Source organism: Colletotrichum siamense (assembly GCF_013390195.1).
Source record: "Colletotrichum siamense strain Cg363 chromosome Unknown KSG_Cg363_contig02, whole genome shotgun sequence".
In the NCBI taxonomy this organism is placed as follows: domain Eukaryota; kingdom Fungi; phylum Ascomycota; class Sordariomycetes; order Glomerellales; family Glomerellaceae; genus Colletotrichum; species Colletotrichum siamense.
In genome coordinates, this window is record NW_023501015.1 from 3375262 (window position 1) to 3399026 (window position 23765).

At 55.2% G+C, this 23765-nt stretch overlaps 8 protein-coding genes across 8 annotated transcripts; 3 read left to right on the forward strand and 5 right to left on the reverse strand.

Moving 5' to 3' along the window:
- Positions 1–691: 691 nt before the first annotated feature.
- On the reverse strand, positions 692–1906 carry CGCS363_v002843 (putative mitochondrial carrier; the record flags this gene model as incomplete). The annotated part of the gene is made up of 4 exons (XM_036634692.1): positions 692–906; positions 961–1113; positions 1167–1589; positions 1699–1906. The coding sequence occupies 4 exons, from the start codon at positions 1904–1906 to the stop codon at positions 692–694; spliced, it is 999 nt and encodes a 332-aa protein (XP_036499503.1).
- A 2503-nt stretch (positions 1907–4409) lies between these two features.
- Positions 4410–4892, reverse strand: CGCS363_v002844 (uncharacterized protein; the record flags this gene model as incomplete). The annotated part of the gene is made up of 2 exons (XM_036634693.1): positions 4410–4518; positions 4576–4892. 2 exons carry the CDS (start codon positions 4890–4892, stop codon positions 4410–4412), a joined length of 426 nt encoding a protein of 141 aa, XP_036499504.1.
- A 262-nt stretch (positions 4893–5154) lies between these two features.
- Positions 5155–6174, forward strand: CGCS363_v002845 (54S ribosomal protein L9; the record flags this gene model as incomplete). The annotated part of the gene is made up of 1 exon (XM_036634694.1): positions 5155–6174. The coding sequence occupies one exon, from the start codon at positions 5155–5157 to the stop codon at positions 6172–6174; it is 1020 nt and encodes a 339-aa protein (XP_036500170.1).
- A 189-nt stretch (positions 6175–6363) lies between these two features.
- COA1 (Cytochrome c oxidase assembly factor 1) lies at positions 6364–7099 on the reverse strand (the record flags this gene model as incomplete). The annotated part of the gene is made up of 2 exons (XM_036634695.1): positions 6364–6842; positions 6934–7099. 2 exons carry the CDS (start codon positions 7097–7099, stop codon positions 6364–6366), a joined length of 645 nt encoding a protein of 214 aa, XP_036499505.1.
- Positions 7100–7645: 546 nt separating this feature from the next.
- CGCS363_v002847 (uncharacterized protein) lies at positions 7646–8428 on the forward strand (the record flags this gene model as incomplete). Its single annotated transcript, XM_036634696.1, has 2 exons — positions 7646–7748; positions 7815–8428. 2 exons carry the CDS (start codon positions 7646–7648, stop codon positions 8426–8428), a joined length of 717 nt encoding a protein of 238 aa, XP_036499506.1.
- Positions 8429–8613: 185 nt separating this feature from the next.
- nuc-2 (Ankyrin repeat protein nuc-2) lies at positions 8614–12845 on the reverse strand (the record flags this gene model as incomplete). Its single annotated transcript, XM_036634697.1, has 7 exons — positions 8614–8796; positions 8852–10647; positions 10706–11510; positions 11575–11625; positions 11688–11810; positions 12059–12143; positions 12772–12845. 7 exons carry the CDS (start codon positions 12843–12845, stop codon positions 8614–8616), a joined length of 3117 nt encoding a protein of 1038 aa, XP_036499499.1.
- Positions 12846–16826: 3981 nt separating this feature from the next.
- CGCS363_v002849 (CUE domain-containing protein 5) lies at positions 16827–18319 on the reverse strand (the record flags this gene model as incomplete). The annotated part of the gene is made up of 4 exons (XM_036634698.1): positions 16827–17239; positions 17294–17830; positions 17883–18219; positions 18299–18319. 4 exons carry the CDS (start codon positions 18317–18319, stop codon positions 16827–16829), a joined length of 1308 nt encoding a protein of 435 aa, XP_036499500.1.
- Positions 18320–19024: 705 nt separating this feature from the next.
- On the forward strand, positions 19025–21155 carry DHX35 (putative ATP-dependent RNA helicase DHX35; the record flags this gene model as incomplete). Its single annotated transcript, XM_036634699.1, has 2 exons — positions 19025–19246; positions 19302–21155. 2 exons carry the CDS (start codon positions 19025–19027, stop codon positions 21153–21155), a joined length of 2076 nt encoding a protein of 691 aa, XP_036500445.1.
- Positions 21156–23765: the final 2610 nt, after the last annotated feature.

Sequence of the window (23765 nt, forward strand, 5' to 3'; positions counted from 1 at the left end):
GCAGGTGCAGAAGATGAGATGCGATGCGACGCGGTGCTTGAATGCTCGAAGTGCATGAGCATACGCCGCCAGGGCTGGGGGCGAGGTCAGTTGTTCCGGAACAAGAGATGGGATGCAAAGCCGCCCAACGCGATCCTGGTCGGGTTGCAACTTACGTAAGACAGGGCAGGCTGCGTGACGTCGGGTCAGGCGTTATCTTCACGTGCTGATAGTGGCGGGGCATGGTGCACGCTCCCTCAAAAGAAGCAGGGGCCGGCACTTGGCTGCAGCATACACCGAGCAGGTCAAGAAAGCATGTCACTCTCACCGAAACGCCATGCGCAGTCCGAACTCCTCACGAATGAATTGGGCAAGGAATCCGAGGCTGTTTCAAACTTAAACCCTAGCTTCTAAGACGTAATGAACTCCTCTTGCGGATCAATGAGGGCATCACGATCACGGCGTGACTGAATGACGAGGTGCATCATGCTGAAAATCGTTATTTGTTTGCGTTGCAAGTCCAATCTACGAGCTAAACTATCATCCGTGAAGTCGTCCCGTATTCCTTACATATTGTTTGTTTGTTTGTTAACAGACCTTATATCCGTGGCTCTTTCCTGAGCACTGAGCCAAAACGCCGCCGCCCTTTCCTCGATGCAGCCGTCAATGTTTCCGATGCGGTTGTCGCCATGTATTTCATTACATAAGTCCCTTAGTTATCATCGAGTGAATTGACGTGCTTCTTCATGAATTCGAAGGCAGAGAAGAAAATAGCGTTCACAGCGCACGAGCGTCCCATGGACACTCCAAGACCGCGATACATGTGTTTTTTGAAGAATTCAATCTTCGGTGGCGGCTCAACTTGCTGGCCTTTGGAGTACAAGAGAGAGTTTCGTTGGTAGATGCTCTTTGCCGAGTCAATGGGATCTGGCACAGTTAGCGTTCCGCAAATAAGTCGTTGACGACAAGACAATTCCATACAGATCATTGCCCAGGACACTATCCCGCAAAGCCCACCCGAGACCACGACTGCTAGTTTATTAGTGGTGGGGTGGTCGCCGCCAAACGTAGTCCCGAGCTGTTTGCCGCTCTCGTAGACCATGAAGTATATGGCCGTCCCCAACGTATCTCGCACTAAGATGGGTCAGCTGAGGGATGGATGGGGTTGTACGCCTGGGCAGACTTACACAAGTGCAAGTTGAAGCCAGTGTAGAGCCCCAAAGCACCCCGGTGGCGAATGATGTTGGACATGGTCTTGAATGTGCCCTTGTTCTGGTAGCTGGCCGCAACCTGGTGGCCATTGGTAGCCCGACAATTGGCCTCGGCGAGCTTCTTCTGGTCAGACAATAAGACCGATACCTGGGCGCTGAGTTTCGTCAATTCGAAAGGGCAAGCAAGAAGCGTGATGCAGGAGCCGGCAGAGGCACCGGCAGCCCCAAAGCAGGCTATGGAATAGAGGTTTGGATAGGTGCCCTGTTTGTTGACGTGCTGCAGAACGTCAAACCCGCAGGCTTGCTTGATCCAGCCAGAGTACGTGTATTTGGCGCGCTGGTAAATCGAGAAGGAAATGGTTCGCACAAGAGTAACGCTGGCCATCGGGGCCAGGACGCCTGTTTAGGGGGGCAAAAAGGTTAGTGTCATTGAGTACGCGAGTCGAGATGAGGGGTTGTGGTTGTGTGGTGTGGGAGTGCATGCAGAGCAAGTAGTGGAGGCGCGTACCCCGAAAGAAGCCTTTCAGCTTCTCAGTGCGATAAGTGTGCCTCACGCAATCTAGAAATCCTTCATATCTGTAGGTTTGCATTCGCGTTTTCACGCTATCGAGGGGGAAGGCGACGACGGTCGAGAACATGCTCGACGTGCTTGCAGCGATTTCGGTCCGGTACCGCTTGACCAGCCTCTGCGGGCGCTCTTCTTGAGCTCGAGGCATGATCGCAGTCGGTTGGAGGACCGGAACATGGTGTCTTGGATGGTATTCGACTTCTGTCGCGGGCATGCTTTCCAGCAATGGCAGCTCGGCAGCGCCTTTAGACGGTGATCTCGCGAGAGATCAAGGTCCTCAGCGCGGTCGCGATACGGCACGGTGCCAGCGGCGATGGGTCCATCCAGACCGTATTCGGTGGGCGTTTGTCAACGGTGGAGAGGGTTGGGTGGTTCGAGGGTTTCGGTAAAGGAGAGACGAGTTCGAGATCGAGCACGAGGAAGATGGACCGGTAGTTGGGACGCGAGCAGCACGACTTTAAGGATGGTTTGGGGATCGAAGGCTGAACCCCCGGAGAATGACGCTGTCGTGCCCGCTAACCATGGGAGATTTGCGGGTTAAGTTGAGAGGAGGGAAGCAGAACAAGTAGAGTTGAGGGCTGGCGTCAACTACTTTGTAAAAGCAACTGGCACCTTGGGACTGCGGGGTCGGCAATGGAATGAGTGCACGACGTGGGAGAGGCAAGGTTCATGTACTTGGACCTGCCCAGCACCAGTTCCCTCCCTCCTTGCGTCGCAGCTGCGTCGTTCCTCGTGGTTGTCGAGGTACCGCCACAGCGCTGGATACGTGTGGAGGTACAAAACTCCACCGAGATGCGCCTGTGAGGTGAGGTTGATGCAGCGCGTCCATCCGGCAGGCCCAGCTGGAGCTCCAAAGCCTGGGCCGTTCGTGGTGAGGTGCGGAAAGCTGCACCTGGGAGGCCCCTTTTGCCCCGCTCAAAGACATCCAAAACAGCGCCTGATTGGCATCTCCAGGTCAAGGTAGGTAGGGTACAGTGTAGTGGTGAGGACATCTGATGGTCATTGAGCCCAGGTGGTGGTTGCCGGCGGGCTTTCACTGTACCGCAGCAGCAGCATCGACAGCGCAGGGAGAACACTGCGAAGCAAGTATCCGCTACAACGAGGACAGGGGGGTCCATTGGATCTCCAGCGATCCTGCCTCTCTCATTTGCTCGGGCTGTCGACACCTAGGTAGCGGCCGCTAACGCTAAACAGCCCGGCCGCCCCTCACTGGACCGTCGTACCGTTTGTCGACCCACCGTCACAAGCCAGAGAAACCACCTCGCACTGTCACTCACAATGTGAGGTACTGCAAGACGGTGTGTGAGAGAAGAAGGCTACATTCCAAGTGGACTCCGTAGACTCAACTTGACGCTGTTTCGAGGACTTGCGTCGCTCACCTCTTGAACGGAGGCTCGGTCGACCACCTTACGACAACGAACGGGTCCAACGCAGTGTGTCGGCGGTTTCACGGAGCCATGTCCAATGTTTTGGCCGGCCTCCCGGAATAACAGCCGACGAGGGTCGTTATTTTTGTATTTGTCCGGACGATCTGGAGATAGTCAAAACACAAACAGGACCACTTCAGCACCACCTTCCAGCGTCCCCGGCCAAGGGATCCGACACGGCGCGACGGCCGAGACTTCTTGGCTCCGACACGGAGCTGATAGCGTCGCCTCAGCTCCCCAGCTTCTCCAATTCCCAACCCAGCCCCTTGTGCTATTCTGAACGCCCAGTAACACGGTGTACCTTATCTCAGCACCCAAATCTGACTTTCTCTCGCTCTGTTCCCCAGCCCTTCCATTGGGGACAACTCCCACCACGCACATCAGCGTCGCTCCCAGCGAACCGCAGTCCTCGGATTACACAACACGTCCAGACACCACACACGTCTCCCCCTCATCCCACCCGCATGTCCATCGCCGTCATCTTTGGATTCCTTTGGGCGTCTCAAAGCAGGCTTCCATATTAAGCGGCGAGATCAGATCAGCTCAGTAACAGCAAGAATCAGCACCTAACGGGCGCCAGCAGCGGCTCGGCGACAAATTGCTGAACTACCTCATGCGACCTTGGAGAGTCATGTTCGGTCGTGCCAAATATCCCACCACCACCCCAATCCCAACTGCATCCCTAGCCGCTCATCCCCTCCCTGCCCTACATTACCCTCCATGACGAAGGAGAGCCCTCGATGGCTCCAAATGGGCTGCCGCCGCCTTCTCGCAGAAGCGCTCAACCAACCATGGGTGAGCCGTTGAGTTTGCGGACCCCACGCGCCTGCAGATCGCTCGGGTCTGCAAAGTCGCACCAGCGATCTTCTCGCGAGGGTGTCGGTTCCTCCAATAGGTTACCATCGGATATTGAGGATTGGCTGCATCTTCGCCCGGAGCCGTCGTGTTTCCCTCCCGTCTTGCCGTCTTTCGACCATGACGCCACAGTAAGTTGCGCGTTTTGTTAGTCTCTGCATCAAAGGCTGGTCTGATGAGCCTGCCTCGACGAGCCGTCCAAGCATCCTGCGTATGCTGTGATACCAGTAAAATTCGTCTTCCAGCGGCAGTCCGACATGTTTGTCGGGCCGAGCTTGACTTGCCTCCAGTGAGTGATGAGTGGCATGTCGGCGTTCTCGCCTATGCGATCATACTTCTGAGAAAGAAGAGACAGTCCACTGCATGCTATTAAACGGGACCACAGCGCAAGGCCAAACCCATCGATTTGTTCAACATGGCCAGTGTAATGTCAAAGTGGTGGTAAAAGGTGGTTGTAAACTCTTCAGTGGCCTGTACCCTAAACACAAAGAATTAGCATCCATATCACACGCACTCAATCGTAATGGATACTCACATGGGCTTATGTTTCCTGTCCTTATCCTTCTGGTAATTGGCCTTCCACTGTTTCTTCTTGTAACGCTCACATGCAACGTTGATGAGATTCTTGAGGATCTTGTGCTCAAGTCCCCTGTCTTGGGCCGCATTTTGTAGAAACCAGTTCGTCCTCTGGCATACCTGATGGTTCAGCTCTCCGTCCTTCTCTCGGAAGGCCGCCCTTAGCTGGTCGCGGACGACGTATCGAGCTGGCGCCGAGAATTGAACGGCTCGGAGGGCGTTGCGATATAGAATCCTATACCAGAGACGGGAATTGGCATTCTGGGCGGACGCCATTTTAAGTCCCTTCCAAAGTGCTCCGGTGAGTTCCAAGTGAAAAAGAATTGAAGGCGATGTATTCGGGACGTAAACGTGAAGGAGACGAAGAATCTGGTTGAAGCTCCTGACTGGTCTGGCGTTCTGGCGTGTGCACGGGCCACTTCGAGATTTCCACCTCGCATGCACTCTGATCCGACCTCACCCAAAAAATTCCATCTCGACCACCAGAGCGTCATTCGGTGCAAATCCACGCTCTCTGCCACAACACACAGCCATCGCCATGGCGCCCCGACTGCCCCCGAGCTGTCTCCAGCTCCTCCGAACCGGGTCGTCCACGACATCCAATGCCGCGCTCGCCGGACCCCGCCTCCACCTGCTCCCTTTCACCGCGAAGCGAGGTGTAAAGTACGGCTGGTCGACCGCTCCCCCTCGCAGCAAGCCAGCCCGCTTCAATCAGCCGACGGCCGGTCTCCCCGCCCTCACCACCGGTCCCGCCGCCGCCCTCGCTCGCCGCGAGAAGACGACTCCTCTCCGCACCGGCGCCCTCGCTATCAAGAAGGGCATGACGGCCATCTACTACGGCAAGAAGCGCGTCGCCTGCACCGTCCTCCAGCTCGATCAGGTCCAGGTCGTCGCGAACAAGACCCGTGAGAAGAACGGTTACTGGGCCGTTCAGATCGGCCTGGGCACCAAGGAACCCCGCAACGTGGACAGGCCAATGCTGGGATACTACGAGGCGAAGGGCATCGCGCCCAAGCGCCACCTCGCCGAGTTCAAGGTCCGCGATGAGAAGGGTCTGCTCCCCGTTGGCTCACAGCTGTTCCCGGACTGGTTTCAGACGGGCCAGTATGTTGATGTGCGCTCCAACAGCCGGGGCATGGGTTTCGCCGGTGGCATGAAGCGCCACGGCTTCGCTGGACAGGAAGCATCGCACGGTAACTCCAAGAACCACCGTACCATCGGTACCACCGGTCCCTCGCAAGGCTCCGGTTCCAGAGTCATGCCGGGCAAGAAGATGCCTGGGAGGATGGGCAACGAGCGGGTGACGGTGCAGAATCTGACGGTGCTGAAGGTGGACAACGAGCTGGGCGTCGTGCTCGTCAAGGGCGCTGTTGGAGGGCCCAAGAACTGTCTCGTGCAGATCCAGGATGCGAAGAAGAGGAAGGCGCCGGCATTGCCGTACCGCAAGGAGAAGCTGTTGGAGTTGTTGAAGAGCAAGCCGGAGAACAAAGCGAGACTGCAGCAGGCAAGGGAAAGGCACCTGCAACTCAAGGAGACGAGGAAGTCGACATTCTTGTAAAGAGTGTTTTCCCATTTTAACCGTTGTTGTTATGAGTCCGTGTACTATACATGTTGTACATTTACACCCCCCTACGAGGCGCATGACTGGGCGGCTCTCTTCGCCCGAATATCCCAATGACCACCACCTACTACCGCACTTTTTGACAGCCCAATCCTCGATTCGCTCGCATGACCACAACCTTGCCCCTTATTTAATGTTCTGCCTAAAGCCTCTCGTCGCCGCCGATGCAGGCTCGTCCAAATCGTCGTCCAAATCCCCACCAACGATGCCCCGGAACGGATCAGCGCCGTCCAGCAAGTCGACCTTGCGGCCGTCGGGCGTCTCCAGGCTCCACTCGGTCGTCTCGAACAAGCCCTTGTGCGAGGTCCGGAAGCTGGCAAACTTCATGACGGCCTCGCCCTTGGTGCCCTTAACGCTGAAGCTGATGTCGATGCGGCCGTGCAGCTGGTTCATCTCGCCCGAGATCCACGGAATCTGGTGCTTGAAGTAGACCTCGTCGCCGAGCAGCTCGCGGGCCCGCGGGTTGGTGCGCAGAGCGTACATTGTCGATGCGATCACGGGCGACGACGACTTCTGGTAGTTGAAGATTGCGACGCTGGAGAGGACGATGGCGGCGGCGAAGATGGGGAGCGAGCGGGACCAGCGGAAGGTGATTTGGTTGATGTCTACGCACAATTACATCGCGACCGTCAGCGCTCTGGGCCAGTAGTAAACAGGCAGGCAGGTGAAGCTAAGGAAGTAAGAGGGAGAGCTTACCCGGAAGCTCTCTATCAGCCCGCCTCTCCATCAAGGGCCCTGATCCCGGCTTCGGCGCCGCAGTTGCCCATCTCCGTTGTGTCTGGTTCCTGAGTTGTGACTGTGGTCGTGCAGCGGCGTTGCGCAGCGAAGAGGCGAGCCGCCTCGTTACTGTTCTTGAAAGCATGTCTGGCAAACTGTATGAGCCCTAGCTATTGCCCAGGAAGTTCCAGATGTCGGAGTCGTGGTGGGACGTTCGTGGTGGTTTGCGACGAAAACTCGACAGATTCCCGAATCAGGTCATGGAGTTCGCAGCGGTCGGCTTCAGTAGTGGGCGGGCCCAGGCCTAGCTCCAACGCCCCCAATCTTCTGGGCAGGGTCCTCCGCACAGAGGGGGAAAAAATAAGAGCACCAGCAAGCCCAAACAAGCCTTGCTGAGCTTCGTCCAATCAATTTACAATACACATCCATGTCCGCATGGCCATTCGGCGCGCGTCATAAGGCTGAGTTGTCATTGCTCTGCGCTGAAGGTTGCCTATCAAAGCTCCTGCTTGCATCTTGCTGTTTCTTTCCCCTCCTAATTACACCCGCCGGGTGATATACCTCACCACCACGTTACCCTTTGCGACGACGGACAAAACACCACAAAAATACAACGGGGACACCGCGCAAAGCTTCGCGACCGTAACGATACCACTTACAAAACATCACAGCTGCACAAAGCCCCATCTAGATGGCAGAATCCAGGGGCGCAGGCGCCCGTCTGCGGCGCACATTCCATTACCCCACGGACGACGATTCAGCAGATTCGCAACCCGAAGCCATGGACGAAGAAGGTAAGCGACCTCAACCTCCAAAACTCGCCGTCAAATCGCACGGATTGCTGACCTCTGCCCGAACAGAGCAGGAGCAGCTCATCCAGCAACTAGCGGACGACAACGCCGCTCGCAACGCCCAGTTCCGCACCTTTCTCCTCGCCCTGCCGATCCTCACGACGATCCCGTACCTCATCTCGCTATTGCGCCTGACGTCCATGATGGCCTCCCTCCTCTCCATTACCTCCCTCTTGTCGACGGCTTACCTCCTACACACCCAGGCGCCGGGGGAGACGGGCATCACCTTCATTGACGCCTGGTCTAGGCCCAAGACGCCGCACACAAGCCCCTCCTCCTCGCTCGAGTCCTCCGTCTCCTCGGTCTCCGGGAGCTCCTCCCAGTATCAGCCCGGCCCTTCGACCACCACGCGTCGGCGCAGACGGAGCTCCTTCTCTTTCACCGAGCAGCACAAGTCCCCTCTGGAGCAGTACCTCCCGTACCTCAACTTGGGCCTCTGCGCGATGCTAGTTCTGACGGGTATGGTGACCAAGTCCGGCGAGAGGGATACCTTCGGGCACGTCGGGCTGGGAAACTTACCTGCGATTGTGTACATAGTCATCATCCTCGCAAAGGTGGTCATGGCCAGCGTCGACCCTGAAAAGGAATTAAGTGCGCTCAAGTATGGTTACAAGGGCGCCTGAGCAGATGCTAACAAAATGGGCAATGGATTTCACGAATAATGCCAGATTGATGACCTGTAGTCGCTTAAAGCGTGTAATGATTGGGAATCGGAGTTCGGCTGGGAATTCCTCATTAGGGCAGAGCGCGCAAGTCTATTTTCTGAACGACGCGTAATTACAAGACTCTTAAAATATCTATGAAGGCATTACACATCGATGGACTCGTTGAAGCGCAAAACACCATGACTTTTCAGCACACCGTCCACCCCCTTAGGCAGCCTCGGGAATGGGTCAGAGAGGGAGTTGGTATTTGAAGGGTCCAGCGACTTGTCCGTGACAAGCGCCAGCCCATGTGACTTGATGGCATCAACCAAAGCAGGGACCATTTCCTGGATGTTATCAGCGGGCAATGTCAAAGCATCCAAGGAAACGAGCATTACATACCAATAATCTTGAGCAGCAAATCAAACCCATGAAGTTGTTGCTCTGCGCAATCCTGACAACCTCCTTGATCGATGCGGACCTGCGTCCATGGCTCTGGATAATGTCTGGTGGCGACATTGAGTCTTCCCGGCCAAGGTCGTTACACAAGAAAACTGGGAAGTTTGGTTGCTTCCAGTTAAGTGCCGTACAGAGGCTCGGGTTGTATGAACTGAAGACAACAGAACGGACCGACTCGAGGGACTGGGCTCTTTGGGCGCGCGCATGATCAAATACAATCGTGAGCAAGGAGTCAACAAACGTGTTAAGATCCTGCGACGGCCCAAGGCCCTGGGTCCGCTCCTCTTCGGGCGTTGGGTAGAGGACCTGGATATTGACATGCATTCCGTGGGGAAGCAAAGCCAATGCCTCATTAAGAGGAATACCTGCCGTGGCCAGAACACGATGGACATCAGCGATCGCGTCCAGTTGCTTCGATGGCAGCGAGGACAGCTCGTCTCGGCTTGGGCTTTTAGACGTGATGGTGTTGAATTGCTCCATCGTTAACCTCGAGATTGGCAAATCAATCCCGCCGCATGGGATCGTCCACCTCGGCCACAAGACTGGTACACCATCGCTGGTGTGCTGGACAAACAACCGAACAAAGTCTCCAGACAGACTCGAGCCCGTCACAAATGTGCTTGGGCTGCGGTCAAATTGGCTTGTTGCCTTCCAATACGTCTCGAAATCGGTGATCTCCAGCGGCTTTCCATTGAAGGGTTTGATGACCTGCGTGTGAAAGCTGATCTGACCGATTGCGCGCAGTCTGGGGTCGAACAGGGGCAGACAGCATTTTCCGGAGCTGCTGAGCAGCGCCTTGAACGTATTCGGGAGTGCCACCGTCTTGGCAATGATCTTCGCTCCATAAGTGGGAAAGACGTCGAAGTCCAGGGTAAAGGACTCGAGGTTATCAATTTGAAAGGAAACAAGCCGGGTGTCTTCTTGGAAAGGCAGCATGATGTTCTTGGGAATGAGATCAGAAACCTTGGACGAGATGGTGAGGCGTGCAGCGGGATATTTGCCATCGTGGAAGAACACCAGCGGCTGGTCCCCGTTTTCTTCGAAGCTAATTTGAATGACAGTTTTTGTGTCCAGGAAGTTATGTCCGTAGCGGCGCAGCGGTATTATCGGCGGTGGGAGCTCAAGTTCGGGGATGGCGTCGGGATCGAGAGCCATCGGCTCAGGTCCACTGCTCGTCAGCATAGGAACTAACCCTCCGGAATGCGTGACCATCGGGCTCGGTTTTGTCCTCGCGTTGTAGGGAGTCAGTAGCTTCATACACTCCAAATGGCCTTCCCAGGCTGCGTAGTACATTGCCGGCAGGTCTTTTTCGTCGACGATGTTTGGATCGGCTCCAACTTCCAAGAGAGCATGTAGGCACGGCACGTTGCCCTCGCTCGCGGCATGGACCAGCGGTGTCCATCCATATAGCTTGTCAATCTGATCGAGGTTTGCGCCGTAGTTCTTCAGCAAAAGCAGGAGCTCTGGCCGTTGCCCGGACCGAGCAACAAGATGTTGGGGATAGAGTCCTTCGGCGTCGGGGAGGATCTGTGCCCCATGCTTGAGCAGCAATTCCACGATTGCCAGCGAACCGTGCTCGCATGCAAGATTAAGTGGTACATGGTCTGCGTCGGACACCGGGTCGATGCGGGCGGACTTCACCAGAAGTCGTTCAACACACTGCAGATGTCCGTGGATTATCGAGTGTACAAGCGGCGTAAAGTTGTCGTGGTCGATCAGATCGATTGTTTGGGCATTCGCTGCAACCCAAGATTAGCAAACTCGCCCACGGGCACAGGCTCAACTTCTTCAACTTACCAGTGGAGAGGGCATCGAGCATGTCCAAGCGGCCATGCATACTGGCGTAATGCAAAGGGACCCTGCCATACACGTCGGTACGGTCGACGGCAACGCCTTTAGTGATGCCATACTCGAGAACAAAATTGTTGCCGTAGATGGCAGCTTGGTGTAGGCAATTCCTCTCGTTGATGTCATCTTCCGACTGAATGTCAACCAAGCCCGTCTCGAGTAGAACCTGCAGGGTTTCTTTCGGTGCTTCGTGGATTGCTGCAAGAAAAGTCCTGGTAATTCTTTCCATCAGAGAGAGTTCGGATCCCGAGGACGAGCCAGCCGCCGCAGACCGCATCCGAACGAGCAGATCTCTCAACGCCTCCAGGTTCCCGGAGATTACGGTATCAAGCAACAGCGTGTCGGCATCGCCCTCGTCGGTCCCAAGCAGATGTTGACTGCTCACGATGTGGTCATTTCGGGGTTCAAAGGTGACATGGTCTCCCTCGGCCCAAGCTCCAAGCTCTTGTAGACTGGTCGTCGCCTGGTCGGAGAGTTCGCTGATGACCGTGGCATTGAAGAAGGGCTGGACTTCCACCGCCCTGGAGAGGTAGAGTTCCTTGGTTTTGGACTTTGATGTCTTGTCCCACTTTTTGAGGATTTTGGAGAAGGCGGTACCGTTGATCTCAACAAACTGCTGGAGCTTGTTCAGGTCACTAGCGAACTGTTGGAAGCCCTCTTCGAGCGTGGTGAACTTTGCTGATCGTCTGGAAACGCCATTACGCGACTGCAACACCTTTTTCTTGTCGAGAAGAGTCTTCAAGCGGACCTTGAGCTAATAAGGGGTTAAGACAAGTCGAGCGAGACATTGCAGCAGACAAAGGAAAATAAATGCATACCTCGGCCTCCTTTTGCAAATAGAAGGCATTGACCTTTTCGAGCTCTCGTTCCTGTACAATAGTTAGCAGGTATGGTGGGATATTCATTGCACTGACCCATGGTCGAGACTTACCAGTTGGAAGAAGAAGGTGGCCTTGTTGGCCTGAAGAGCAGCCTGGGAGTCTATAGATATTGCGGAGCGCAGAGGATCAATTTGTGCGCTCAACGTGGGCGTAGCCGACAGCTTCTTGATCAGCTAGAATACGGCCCGGTGTCAGTTGAAATGCCGTGTGTTATTTGGTTAATGTCATGGGGGGTTGCTCCATCCCCTAACCCCTGAGGGGGTAGTTTTGGGTACCGAGTGACTAAGTCCTCGGAGGGTGCTCTGCTTCTTTTTTTTTTTTTCTCTGTGGTCTTCTTCACCACGCGCCGCCCAAAGCGGATGAGCACCAGGGGATGAGATCGCAGAGACAGATTTGGGTTTACTGAAAAGCCTTCACATACCTTCTTGAGAGCCTTGTAGTTGACGAAGCTTGCGGCATACTCTGGGACCTCAAGCTGGCGCTTTTGAATTTGCTTGCCGAACTTCCTGTGTAGATATTAGCGTACGTCTGCGCCAGTGCCTTGAGCACTTATAAGACGGGGCGCAGAAGAACTCATGGACGAGACTCACATGATGGACGGACGCCCGTGAGATCACGGCGTCCAAAGGCGATGGGGTGGAATGCACTTGAACAGCAACAATATGCTATCACTCCAGTACTTGCAAGCCGGAGGTAAGTAGTCTGCAGGCGGATGTATGCAGAATGACAGAAAAGAGCTCTGCCAACTTGCGTCTGTCGCCGCGGCAGGCAAAGTGGGTGACTGCCACAAGGATGTACTAGGTGACGTCGACGGGCGGCAACAGTGTCTTGGACACGGCTGAAAGAAGGATCAGAGTCGCACGTGGGGGCTCTTGGGTGGCGTGAGTTGCTTGTGGGAAGAGGAGAAGACCGCTCAAGGTGTTGGTTGCCTTGGGTGTTTTCTTGCAGGCTGGAATGATGAGACCCGGGGGAGAGCAGGATGGAGCGACAGTCGAGACCAAGTATAGACTCAACTCGAAGAAGACTAGAAGCTGTTGATTGAGTCAGAAAACAGATCTCTCAAACGAATAAACAGAACATAAGCATTCGGGGTTGGTGTTCTGTCCCGCAGCGGGCTGGCCGCTTGGCCCATACAGGTACGAAGTAACTGGAGCTCTGGACTTTCGGAACATGCGCGGGAGGAGAAGGACCCCTGAAGAGGTATCCATACAGAGAGAACAACTCAGGCTGCGTAAGACGCCTCAAGCGAGCGAGAATGGAGATGTTGGTGGGGGCTAGGCTGAAGCTATCCCGGCCGTGCCTCGGTGCTCGGTGACTGCTATGTTGTGGTGCAAGAGGGGGGGCCTGTCCAACGCAAAGAGCATAGCATGGGCATGACCAGACGTAATGTATGGGAGCAGTTACGACGAGTAGGTAAGAGAAACCAAGACGAGAGGCTGCGTGGGGGCATCGAGAGTGGTGAATGGACGTGCATAGTTGCTGGCAGCGGAGGGCAATATCCCATGTCAGCGCCAATTTTGCCCGTTGGGCTCCTAATACCCCGGCGACACTGTCGGTCCAGGGCTGTCTTATCCAAGTTTGGATCCCCAGATGGCAGGGCAGGATCTGGCCGGTAGCTCCTGATGTATTGATCGTGGCAGGGGGTGTCAGGTAAAGTAGGAACCTGCTGAGCCGGGTCGACAAGGACTAATTGGAACCGGCCAGGAGTGTTGGTTCCTGTTACCACCTCGCTTGCCAGAAGGGGATTACAAGAACGGAGGTGCCGTTGACGAGAATAGCAACCAGTGTTCGATATGTGAAAGCGGAATTGAGGCTTGAGCAAAGAATACTGGTGTAATAAACGATGATTGATAAGGACTGCACAGCCAACCAAACTTGACTTGCAGCGAATCGGAGAAGATCACGAGGGGTCTGCTAGAGGAATGGCAACGCTTACCAGGCAAAAGAGGGAGACGGCCCAAGCGAACCAAGGACTCGTACTTGGAGTTGCTGCAGCTAGGTAGATGGCGGTTGGCGGCGTTCGGATGCCAATGAGACGGTGTCGTTGCGGCGCGGGTGGTGGCCCTGGTTGGACTACCTAGATGTGCGTGAAAGTGAGATATGAGGTAAGTCTGGATAGCCGTCGAGGTTCAAGCAAGGTGGGAAAGGTGAATTGCGTTCTGCAACTCTGCCAGTTGCGGGAACCGAGGACGTTGCAGAGAAACCAGCAGGATGACCAGAAGAGGGCAGTCGAACGTATGGCGGCGTAAGGGAGATGTAGAGCGGCACCTCGGGTCTAGGTAGATCTAGAGTTCGGGTCGGGTATTCGCATGGGTAAGGTAGGTAGGTATGAGTGAGGCGTTGACGCAGGTGAGGTGTGCCTTCTCTCGCTTTCTCTCTCTCCCGGTCTTCCTCTTTCTCGCTGGACCTGTCAAGCAAGCTCCATGGACCACGGGCAGGCTCTCCAAAGTCGAACTGAATGGAGACTGGGGGACCAAGGCCAAGTGGGTAGGGTTGGTCAGTGGTTGGTATCCGTGCAGGTGGTGTAGTAAGGTAGGTAGCGACTGGGGACCGGAGCAGAACCTTGCACTAGAACCCAACCCAAGCCCGTGAAGTCCAATGGACGCCGGCCGGCTCTTGGCCAACCACTGCGCCGGTCTGTCCAATTGGAGGGGCTACTCAGCAACAGCGATGGCCAAATTGTGGGGCATTCAGCCGGTGCGCTCTTGTCCATCCCGATCATCCTCCAGCGGCCCCCCTGCTGGTGCTGCTGCTGCTGCTGCTGCTTGCCGCTCACACTGAACTGCCCGCTTGTGTTAGCGACAGGCAGGTGCGGGGTACCTCTCGCAGCTCTGCACACCCTTGCACGTCGCACTGCAACAGACATCTCTGCTCTCACGTAGGTATCTCTACTTGGGCAGTCCATACCTACCTAAATATGTATGTCTGTACTGGGCAAGTCTCCCACACAACGCAGACGTCGATGGGCCACTTGGCTGCATCGCGAACACCTGTCGTCTTCAGGTAACCCGAGCATATGCCTACCTACCTACCTACTCCGGAAGCTTCACGCGACGGCTCATAAGACGAGAAAACGGAACGGGTGACATGCCCTGCACGCAGTCTCGACGCATATCTACCTACTAATACTACTTACTATGCAGCAGTAGCCGGGTACATGAGGAGCACACGAACATGGCAGAACCTAGACGTGGTAACTCCATACATCATCAAAAACGCTCGTGCGCTTCCAGGCCAGGTAAGAGAGCTGTCGAGGAGTTGAGCACGTGGGGTTTCCTGACTTGCTTTTTCGTGCATCTTGGAGACAAAAATACTCGCTCATGGTAAAATTCTCTCCGACTCTCGTCTCGAGTCCTGCAGCCGGCTAGCTGTACCTCTAGCCGCATGCCAGCCAACCAAGGCAAGGCACCTTTGCACCTTTGCTTCGTACTTTGTTGGAACCGTACGACTGGCCTACGTCTCCTGCGTACTTCGTGTGTACTTGCCTGTAACAGGTAAAAGTAGTTGGGTACTTGCTGTCAGCAGCGGCACAGCTTGCTTGCTCAAGGATGAACCGTGGTAGGCCCCCCCTTCTTCGCGTCACCCCTCAAAGCCAAGTCTTCAGATCGCCGGCCAATAGCGCCTCGCGGATGAACCACGTTTTCTGCTCGACATGCCAAGTGCGAGGCTGAATCCCCAAGACGCCATGTCAAGACATATGTCAACGACATGCTTCCGAGCACTCGAAATCCAAGAAACCAGAAAGAATTTTCCGCGCCAAAACATGGACTCCAAGTTTGTCTTTCCCCCCGTGACAGACATTTTCTCTCCTCGGAATTGTTTCACTCTGTGCTAAAGCCTAAGCCTGGAAGACTCTGTCTCTTCTGGGCAATCGTGAGAAAGCCACGGCATATCACCCTTGAAGTCCACCGTAATGCTCCAACAGCTGTCTACTCTCTCTCTCTTTCTCTCTCTCTCTCTCTCTCTCTCTCTCTCTCTCTCTCTCTCTCTCTCTCTCTCTCTCTCTCTCTCTCTCTCTCTCTCTCTCTCTCTCTCTTTCTTTCTTCATTGCTCAACTCACTTACCTATGTCTGGGTACCCTCACCGCACCCCAAATTCCGTATTTCCGCTGGAAACCACCTTACTCCGCAGAGGAGACCACAATTCTGGAGCACGTTCTTAACATTAGCTAAGCTGGATGGTCCCTAGAAAAAAAGAAAAAAGAGAGAATCGAAAAAAACGACGACAGCCAGTCTCGTGGTCCCCAAAGTGCAACGCCTGCAGCAGAAATGCAAGACGGCATCCAACTTGTACGGAAGTAGCCGGGCTGCTGGGCAGAAAAAAAACTGAAAAACAAATTTGATGCGGGGCAGACAAACGAGCTCCACGTCCCCTCACCATGCAGCAACCTCCAATTCGTGAGGTCCTCTCCCTTGTTCCAAGCCCCTCCTGCCTTCCTATAAACTTCAAGCCGTTGAGGGACTTTGAAAATGGCAACCCCTCAGTAGCATTGAGATCGTAACAATCGTCATGCAGTCGGCCCGGTAATAAAACCCGAGTGCCTCTCTCTTCAGATCGCTCGTCGAGCGGGTCCCTTGTCTTCAACTGCGACGTTACCTACTGCGTACTGCAGTGCTGTGCGTCCTATTCTCGTCTTCTACCCAGCTTGCCTCAACATAGCATCGCCTTCTACCGGAAGTCCAGACTTCGGGGTCTGGCCAGTCCTTTGATGGACCGGACCCTGCCCTTGGCGCTCCTCTGTTTACATCCGCGTGTTGCCGCGTCATTCACCGGGACAATGTTCCACTTCCGACGACGGGTTTCCGCAGATGAGATGTCTCACGACGACGTCAGATGCAGATCTCTCATTGATTCGTCCTCTCTTAACATCCCTCAACACGACATGCGGACTTCGCCGACGACTTATCATCGTCCACCACCGTCTGACCTTCATTTTCCACATCCAACTGACTGGTCACGGCTAGTAGCACATTGTCAACTGCTGCAAATGCATTCAATTTAGGATTGTGATGACTACGCTTCCTCAGAAACAAATTAGGGTGCCCCAATCCCCTTGCCTCCCGATGACCCTTTGCTAGGCTCTTGTTGCTGCTCAAGCCAGGGGCTGGATATCTGCAAATGAAAGTCGTAGGAACCAGTAACCAACAGTTTTTTTCCATCTCACAATGCCTCCCATCGCCTTCTGCTACTCAGTTCTTCTTGGCCGCCGCACCCGCCGACTCGCCATCCTTGGCATCGACAAGGCTGTCCGCCATTGCCTCCGCAGCGGCCTTCTTCAACCTTTCGCTGTCGTCTGATTTCACGTCCTTTGTCGCAGCCTTCTCCTTGGCCTCTCTCTCGTCCTCACTATCGCCCAAGCTGAACGGGTCATTGTCGTTGATCGGGCTAGGCTCGACCGTCGAGAGAGGCTGCCACTTGCTAGATTTGGCCTTCCCCGTGCTGTCCTCGGCAGACACTCTGGGCGACGATCCGTAGACGTCAATCTCCTCAGTACCCTCGCGGAAAGCGACCTTGCGCCCGTCAGGCTTGGGCGACTTGGAGGGTGGAGGGGGCTTGAAGAGATCAGGGTTGGACAACGGCCTGTTATCACCGCGGACTGGAGCTGCTTCGCGATTAGCGCTGGGTTGGTTGTTATCAACCATGAGTCTATACTTACTACCATCCGCAGTAAACTTCATGCCTGCGAAATCGTCGCTGAGCACCTGTGGATCGGCGTCATATCTCTCGTAGTCGCCGCTCCTACGGCTCGACTCCCCAGGACGTCTGCCACCGTACTGTCCCTGGCCCTGGCCAGGCCGCTGAGTATGCTCATCTTCCTCGGCAAATTCCTCATCGAATCTCTTCTTCATGGTCGTGATCCAGCTATTCACCTTGCCTTGGGTCTCCATGAAGCCCTTACGGAGCTTCTCCTGGATGACTGGGAGTTCGTCGTCGAAGAAGTTGTGCTCACGGTCCTCGGCATTCACCCGGGGCTCAAGACCAGTCTGCTGGCGTCTGACGCGACCGCCGGGGCTGCGGTTCGCAGTCCTGGCCTCATAGTTGCCAACATTATCAAAGTGCTCAGCAAGCTGACGGGCGTAAAGCTCGTCCGCCTCGAGCTGAGACAGCTGGGGGCCGGCGGCGGGACGAGGGGGTTGGGGAGGAGGGTTCTCCTGCTCGGGCTCGTTACGAGCTGCATCGGGATCCGTCATTTCTATGATGCATTGTTAGTTGTGGGCCGGAACGTGGATGGGCACGCGACACACCAAGCAGGGCATTGAAGGCAGGGTCGATTTGTCCACCGCTGGCTCTCAGAACAGCCTTGATAACCGCGATGTCGATGCTCGGGAATGCTTCCTTCAGAATATCCTCGGTTTTCTGGTTCTCGGTAGAAGGCCTCGGGGGCTTCGGAGGGGCGGCCTCGGTGGCGGGTGTCGAGGATGCCATGTTGGTGGTTGCGGTGGTGGTGGTTGCGGTGGTGTTGGTTTGATGATTGTCTTCACCGCCGAGAATTCCAGTCTCCTGGACGTCTTCGTCGTCGCTGAGATCCAGGGGTTTGACTGTAGTGGGAGACTCGGGTCCACTGGACGAGGTGTTCTTGTTCTAAAGTCACAACAGAGATGAGGTGTCAGCCGCAGGGAACATCGCATAAAGTAGAGTGTTTCGAGGCGGGATGGCGCACTGTTTCGTTAGGAGCAGACATGACTACGCAGGTCGGCTACTTAATAAGTTGGAGAACCTGGAATATGTGTGACCAGTATGGGTCGCAATGAAAGCCTTAAACGCAAGGTCTCTTTAGACAATTAAGAAGGACTGTTCTCCCAAGGTTGTTGTGCAAGGTCGTTGTTGCGCCGAGCGAGGGGTTAGGGAGCTGGCGAGATGATATTAAAGTGGGCTGCGAGCTGGGCTGCTGATGACGCCGCGCCCGCGCCTCCAGGCGGCCAATTTGACACGGGACAGGAGCTTGAGCTCCTCCTGAGCCACTGCGTCACAGCCACGGAGGATTCGAAAGGCACAGCGCTGACTGGCGGTTGGTGGCTGGTGATGAGTGTGGGTTTTCCTGAGCCAATCGGGTAAAGATCGTTTGAGACTGGACTGCCAGAGCTGACGCTTACCATGTGACCTGACAGCTGGTCGCAGCTGGCTTATTTGGCAAACACAGTTACCACCGACTTCACCCACCCGAAGAGGCAGGTAGGCCGCCAAAGCACTTACAACACCACCAAGTGGCTTGCATCAGTTGCCACGATGTTTAACTGAGGCCAAAATAATAAGCTGAGGCCAATGTAAAGGTCATAATACTTATACACAGGATTCAGCTGCCTAAGAAGCGGTATTTCTGTCGTTCGCGAAGTGCAATTTCTTTCTTTCGGCATCGTTCAAAAGCTGTTGAAGCTCAGCATCAAACATGGCCGACTTCGACCTCAACTCGGCATTCATCCCAGCCTTGCATAAGCCGACTGCGCTGCTGCCAATTGCTAAGCACCGCAAGGCGCTGCTTTATCTCATTGAGACGAAACAGGTCACCATCGTTGTTGGTCAGACCGGTTCCGGGAAGACCACCCAAATTCCCCAGTTCCTCGAGGCAGCGGGATGGTGTGCAGATGGCAAGGTCATTGGCATCACGCAGGTAGGTTACTCGAAAATCTCAACCTTCATGACGGCACATGCTAATATTACCTTAGCCTCGAAGAGTCGCTGCGACAACGGTCGCCGTGCGAGTTGCGGAAGAGTTCGGCTGCGAGATAGGCAAGGAAGTGGGCTATGCAATCCGCTTCGAAGATGCCACCTCCGCCCAGACTCGCATCAAGTTCATGACCGACGGTTTGCTCATCAGAGAGGCTCTTGTAGACCCACTGCTGACGAGGTATTCCGTCATCATGGTGGACGAGGCTCACGAACGCTCCATCAGCACCGACATTCTCCTAGGCCTGCTCAAGAAGATTCTGAAGAAGCGACCAGATTTGCGTGTCATAATCAGCAGCGCCACATTGCAGGCAGAAGAGTTTCTAAAGTTCTTCACAACCAGCCCAGGTGACGGGGATCAGAAACTCACGACAAAACCGGGCGATGACAGCGCGACAAAGGCTGCCACTTCTGGCGACGATAAGTCTGCCATCATATCTCTGGAAGGAAGAACTTTCCCCGTTGACCTACTCTATCTCGAGTCACCGACGGAAAACTATTTCGAAAGGGCCATCTCAACTGTCTTTGACATACACGAAAACGAAGACGAAGGAGACATCCTGGTGTTCCTCACCGGCCGCGAGGAGATTGATGAAGCCTGCCAGGCCGTCGCTGATCGTCTCCTCAACTTGCGAAGTCAAGAAAAGAAGTTGCAGGCACTCCCGCTCTACGCGGGTCTCACTACGGAACAGCAGATGTATGTCTTCGACAAGCCGCCCGAGGGCACAAGAAAGGTCGTGTTTGCGACCAACATCGCTGAGGCGTCCATCACCATCGACGGTATTGTCTATGTCGTCGACTGTGGTTTTGCCAAGCTCAGGGCGTACAATCCCACGACGAGCATAGAGTCTCTCATCTCGACCCCAATCTCCAAAGCCTCAGCAAACCAACGCGCCGGCAGAGCAGGACGTACGAGACCGGGCAAATGTTTCCGACTTTACACCGAAGAATCTTTCTTGAGTCTACCCGAGTTCACCGTCCCTGAGGTTCAGCGGTCTAATCTCGCACCCTTCATCTTGCAGCTGAAGGCGCTAGGCATCGACAACGTCCTCCGCTTTAACTTCCTCAGCCCACCGCCGGCGGAGTTGATGGCCAAAGCCTTGGAACTACTCTACTCACTGGGAGCACTCGACGATTATGCAAAGCTCACGAAACCACTGGGCTACAGGATGGCAGAGATCGCCGTCGAGCCGATGATGGGCAAAACTCTCCTCAGCGCGTCGTCATTCGGCTGCCTCAGCGAGATCCTGACCATCGCGGCGATGACCTCTGCAGGTGGGAACAACGTTTGGTTCTACCACGACGGCGAGCGCAAGCAGATGGAGACCTCCAGGCGGCTGTTTGCGGCCGAGGAAGGCGACCACTTAACCCTGCTCAACGTCTACCAAGCTTTCGTCATGAAGGGCAAAAAGGAGTCCAAGTTCGCCCGCGACCACAATCTCAACTTCAAAACCCTGACGCGCGCAGTGAGTATACGCGCGCAGCTGAAGCGATATCTCGAAAAGTTCGGCATCACGGTCGAAGAGTCCCTCGGCGCCAAGGGCCAAGACAACGTTAAAAAGGCGGAGCAGATACGGCGGTGTCTCACGGCAGGATACTTTGCGCACGCGGCGAGGATGCAGCCGGACGGGACGTTCCGCAACGTGACGGGCGAGACGACGCTCCATGCCCACCCGAGCTCGCTCATGTTCAACCGCAAGGCTGACTGGGTCATCTTCCACGAGGTCATGGAGACCAGCAAGAAGATATTCATCCGGGATATCACCAAGATCGAGAAGGACTGGCTTGTGGAATACGCGCCGGAGTTTTACCAGGTGGTGGACACTTCAGCGTCGGCGGCCACGCGAGGCTGAGACGTGAAACCCGGCGAGATGGCCACTGGGGCGGAGAGGGGGAGAGACAGGGGGTTCTTCAGGACGCAACGTGACGAGACGAGCCGAGATTAAGCTGCACTGGGACTGTTCACCGAGACTTGAGCGAGCGTTTTCGCGGCAAACGAGGCGGCATAGGAGGGAAAACTCGATAAAAGCTGTCACAGGTCTGGGCTGTTGGAGCAGAGACAAATCAGCTCACACAACTCAGCCTGCAGCTGTGTCTCGCAGCAGATATAGAGATACAATGGGCAGGGTCGGATCACGTCTTGTCTTTTGCGCTCAGGAGGCGGGCCGAGTGCAACTGGCAAAAGAGTCGAAAAGGACTGTTGGTGGCAATGGCCGAACAGGGTTGCAAAATGTTCCTGGTCGGCCAGACTCAGAGAGGGTCCTTCCTCGGTGGTCTGTCAGCAACAAGGGGGCCCGTCAAATCCAATGAGGGGGGCTTTGTGAAGTTATGTATGGAAGATAGCGAACGAGGACATTTTATGAAAGATATCCGCAAGTTTTTACGACGACTGCTGTAGTGCCCGCGAGTTGTGAAATACGATTGGAGACGGGTGCAGCGATCCGTAAATGGGGCAAACCAAGAAGTCTCGGCCAATGACAAGCTTTATAGTGCCCATCGAGATTAGCTTAATTAGATGACGGGGAGGCAGTGCCAGTGATCTATCGATTATCGAATACTTTTCACTGGTGAGTTGGCAGGCCAAGCATTGCGATTGACTTTTCGTCTCTCAACCGTCTTGTCGTCGTCTGCACTACGTACGGCCCCCCCCCCCCCCCGGAACGACGGCAGGGCGGGAGTCAACGATGGTGGCTTCATTGTTCTAGGATGAGGTGATGGGTGTCTTGTGATTGCCCCGCGACACATGAGACAACACCGCGATGCTTTTTCTTCAGATGATGCCAGTAAGTCAGACGCAAGAGGAAGGAATGCTTCTGTCTCTCCTCGGATAGAAAGTCAGGGTCTGTCTTGGATTTTGGTTCGTATCGCGGGTTTTCTGAATCATACAGTCTCAACGGGTAGAATGCCGAATGGAGTCGTTCGTCCATTTGCTCGGGAGAAAGATACCAGAAAAAATAACTCGACCAACATCGCGCCTTGGCAGGAACCCGGACGACGGTGATTGCGTTGTTTGTGCAGTGGATCTGGATGATGAATTGCAATGATATGCTATGCAGCGATATCCCCTCCATCGGTTATGTCGCTGCCGGTGCTACAAAAACATGTGTGTGCGTGTGCGTGCCGGCGTACAAGGCAGATCCGGACAACTGCCGCTATCTCTTCCCACCGGCCCCTTAACCCGGCTCGCCGTTGTCGCCGCCATGGAACCCCCGTAAAAGGGGAGAGCCGCGACAGCTTCAGAAGCCGGGAGTTCCTTGGTCTGAGGGGGGGCACTTTGTTTCCTTGTTTCTTTCTGATTTGCGGACGTCTCTGCATCCAGGATGAAGGGAGTGATCGTCGCTGGAGCAGCAGCGCCGGTGTTGGGCCTGAGTGCAACCCACCACTCGTGGCCGAAATGACGGTTCGCGGTTCTTCTGGATGCAGGTTTTGTTGTTGCTTGCTTTCTTATGTCGTGCTTCTCTATTCGTAGCAACTGAGGTTGTACACCGCGCTATGCACGTTCAAATTTGCAGACGACGGTCGCATGCAAAAGGGACTTATGCATCATAAAAGCACCAGTAGGAAGATGGTGAGAAGCTAGAGGCGATTCCCGATGCAGCTTGCGCAAATTAGGAGGCGCGAAGCGCCCGCCCCGTCGCGCATGCCCCGGCTGTGAGACACCGAGACTCTCGAGCCCTATCCATTCCTCTCGTGACGTCCACTGGAGCGGGTGGCTTGAGTATTCCAGTTCACCCAAAATAGACAAGTCGCGATGTTAGCAGAGACGTTTAAGGAGTAGGAGCGGCATTATCGGGGCGTGGATCGTGAAGGCGGTTGCGGGGAGGGAGGGCGGTGGGGAGCGGAAAGGGAGGCTGAGCCTCTGGAGTCTTGCTGGAGTTGCCGTCGTAAATCGTGAACCGTGTTTTCCGAATGAGGTTATCAGGAGAGGCTTTTACGGATACAGGCTCGACTTTCAAGTTGCCCCCCTTCCCCCGGGAGTGCCCGCTGGGTGGCCATCGAGACCCTCACGCATTGTCAATGATCCCGTTGCACATTTCCTGTTGATGTCGTCGTCGTCACCGCCAAGGCCCCCCTTGGTAAAAATCGAGACTCCATGTCCGGGCGGTTCCAAGAAGAGGGCAGAGCCCCATGAGCCGATGACGGCCTCAATTTCGGTAGAGACCAGGCTGGGTTTGGACGCGGTTTCGCAGCGGGAGGCTCCAAGACACGACAAAACACAGCACCACACGCGCTGTGACTGTGTGAGAGAGATAGAGACAGGCGGCTGACATGTCTTGTACTCCGATACTTTCACAATATTCCAGGCTGCTTCAATGCGTTCATTGCCGGGGTAGTGTGAGACCAGACTCGATCCAGAAACGGCGGCCGAGGATCTAGAAGCCACTGAAGCCACTAGGACAACGGGCAGATTGGCGCGCTGTGCGGTGCTGGGTGCAGCCATTGAGACGTTGTTGTGTGTGTGC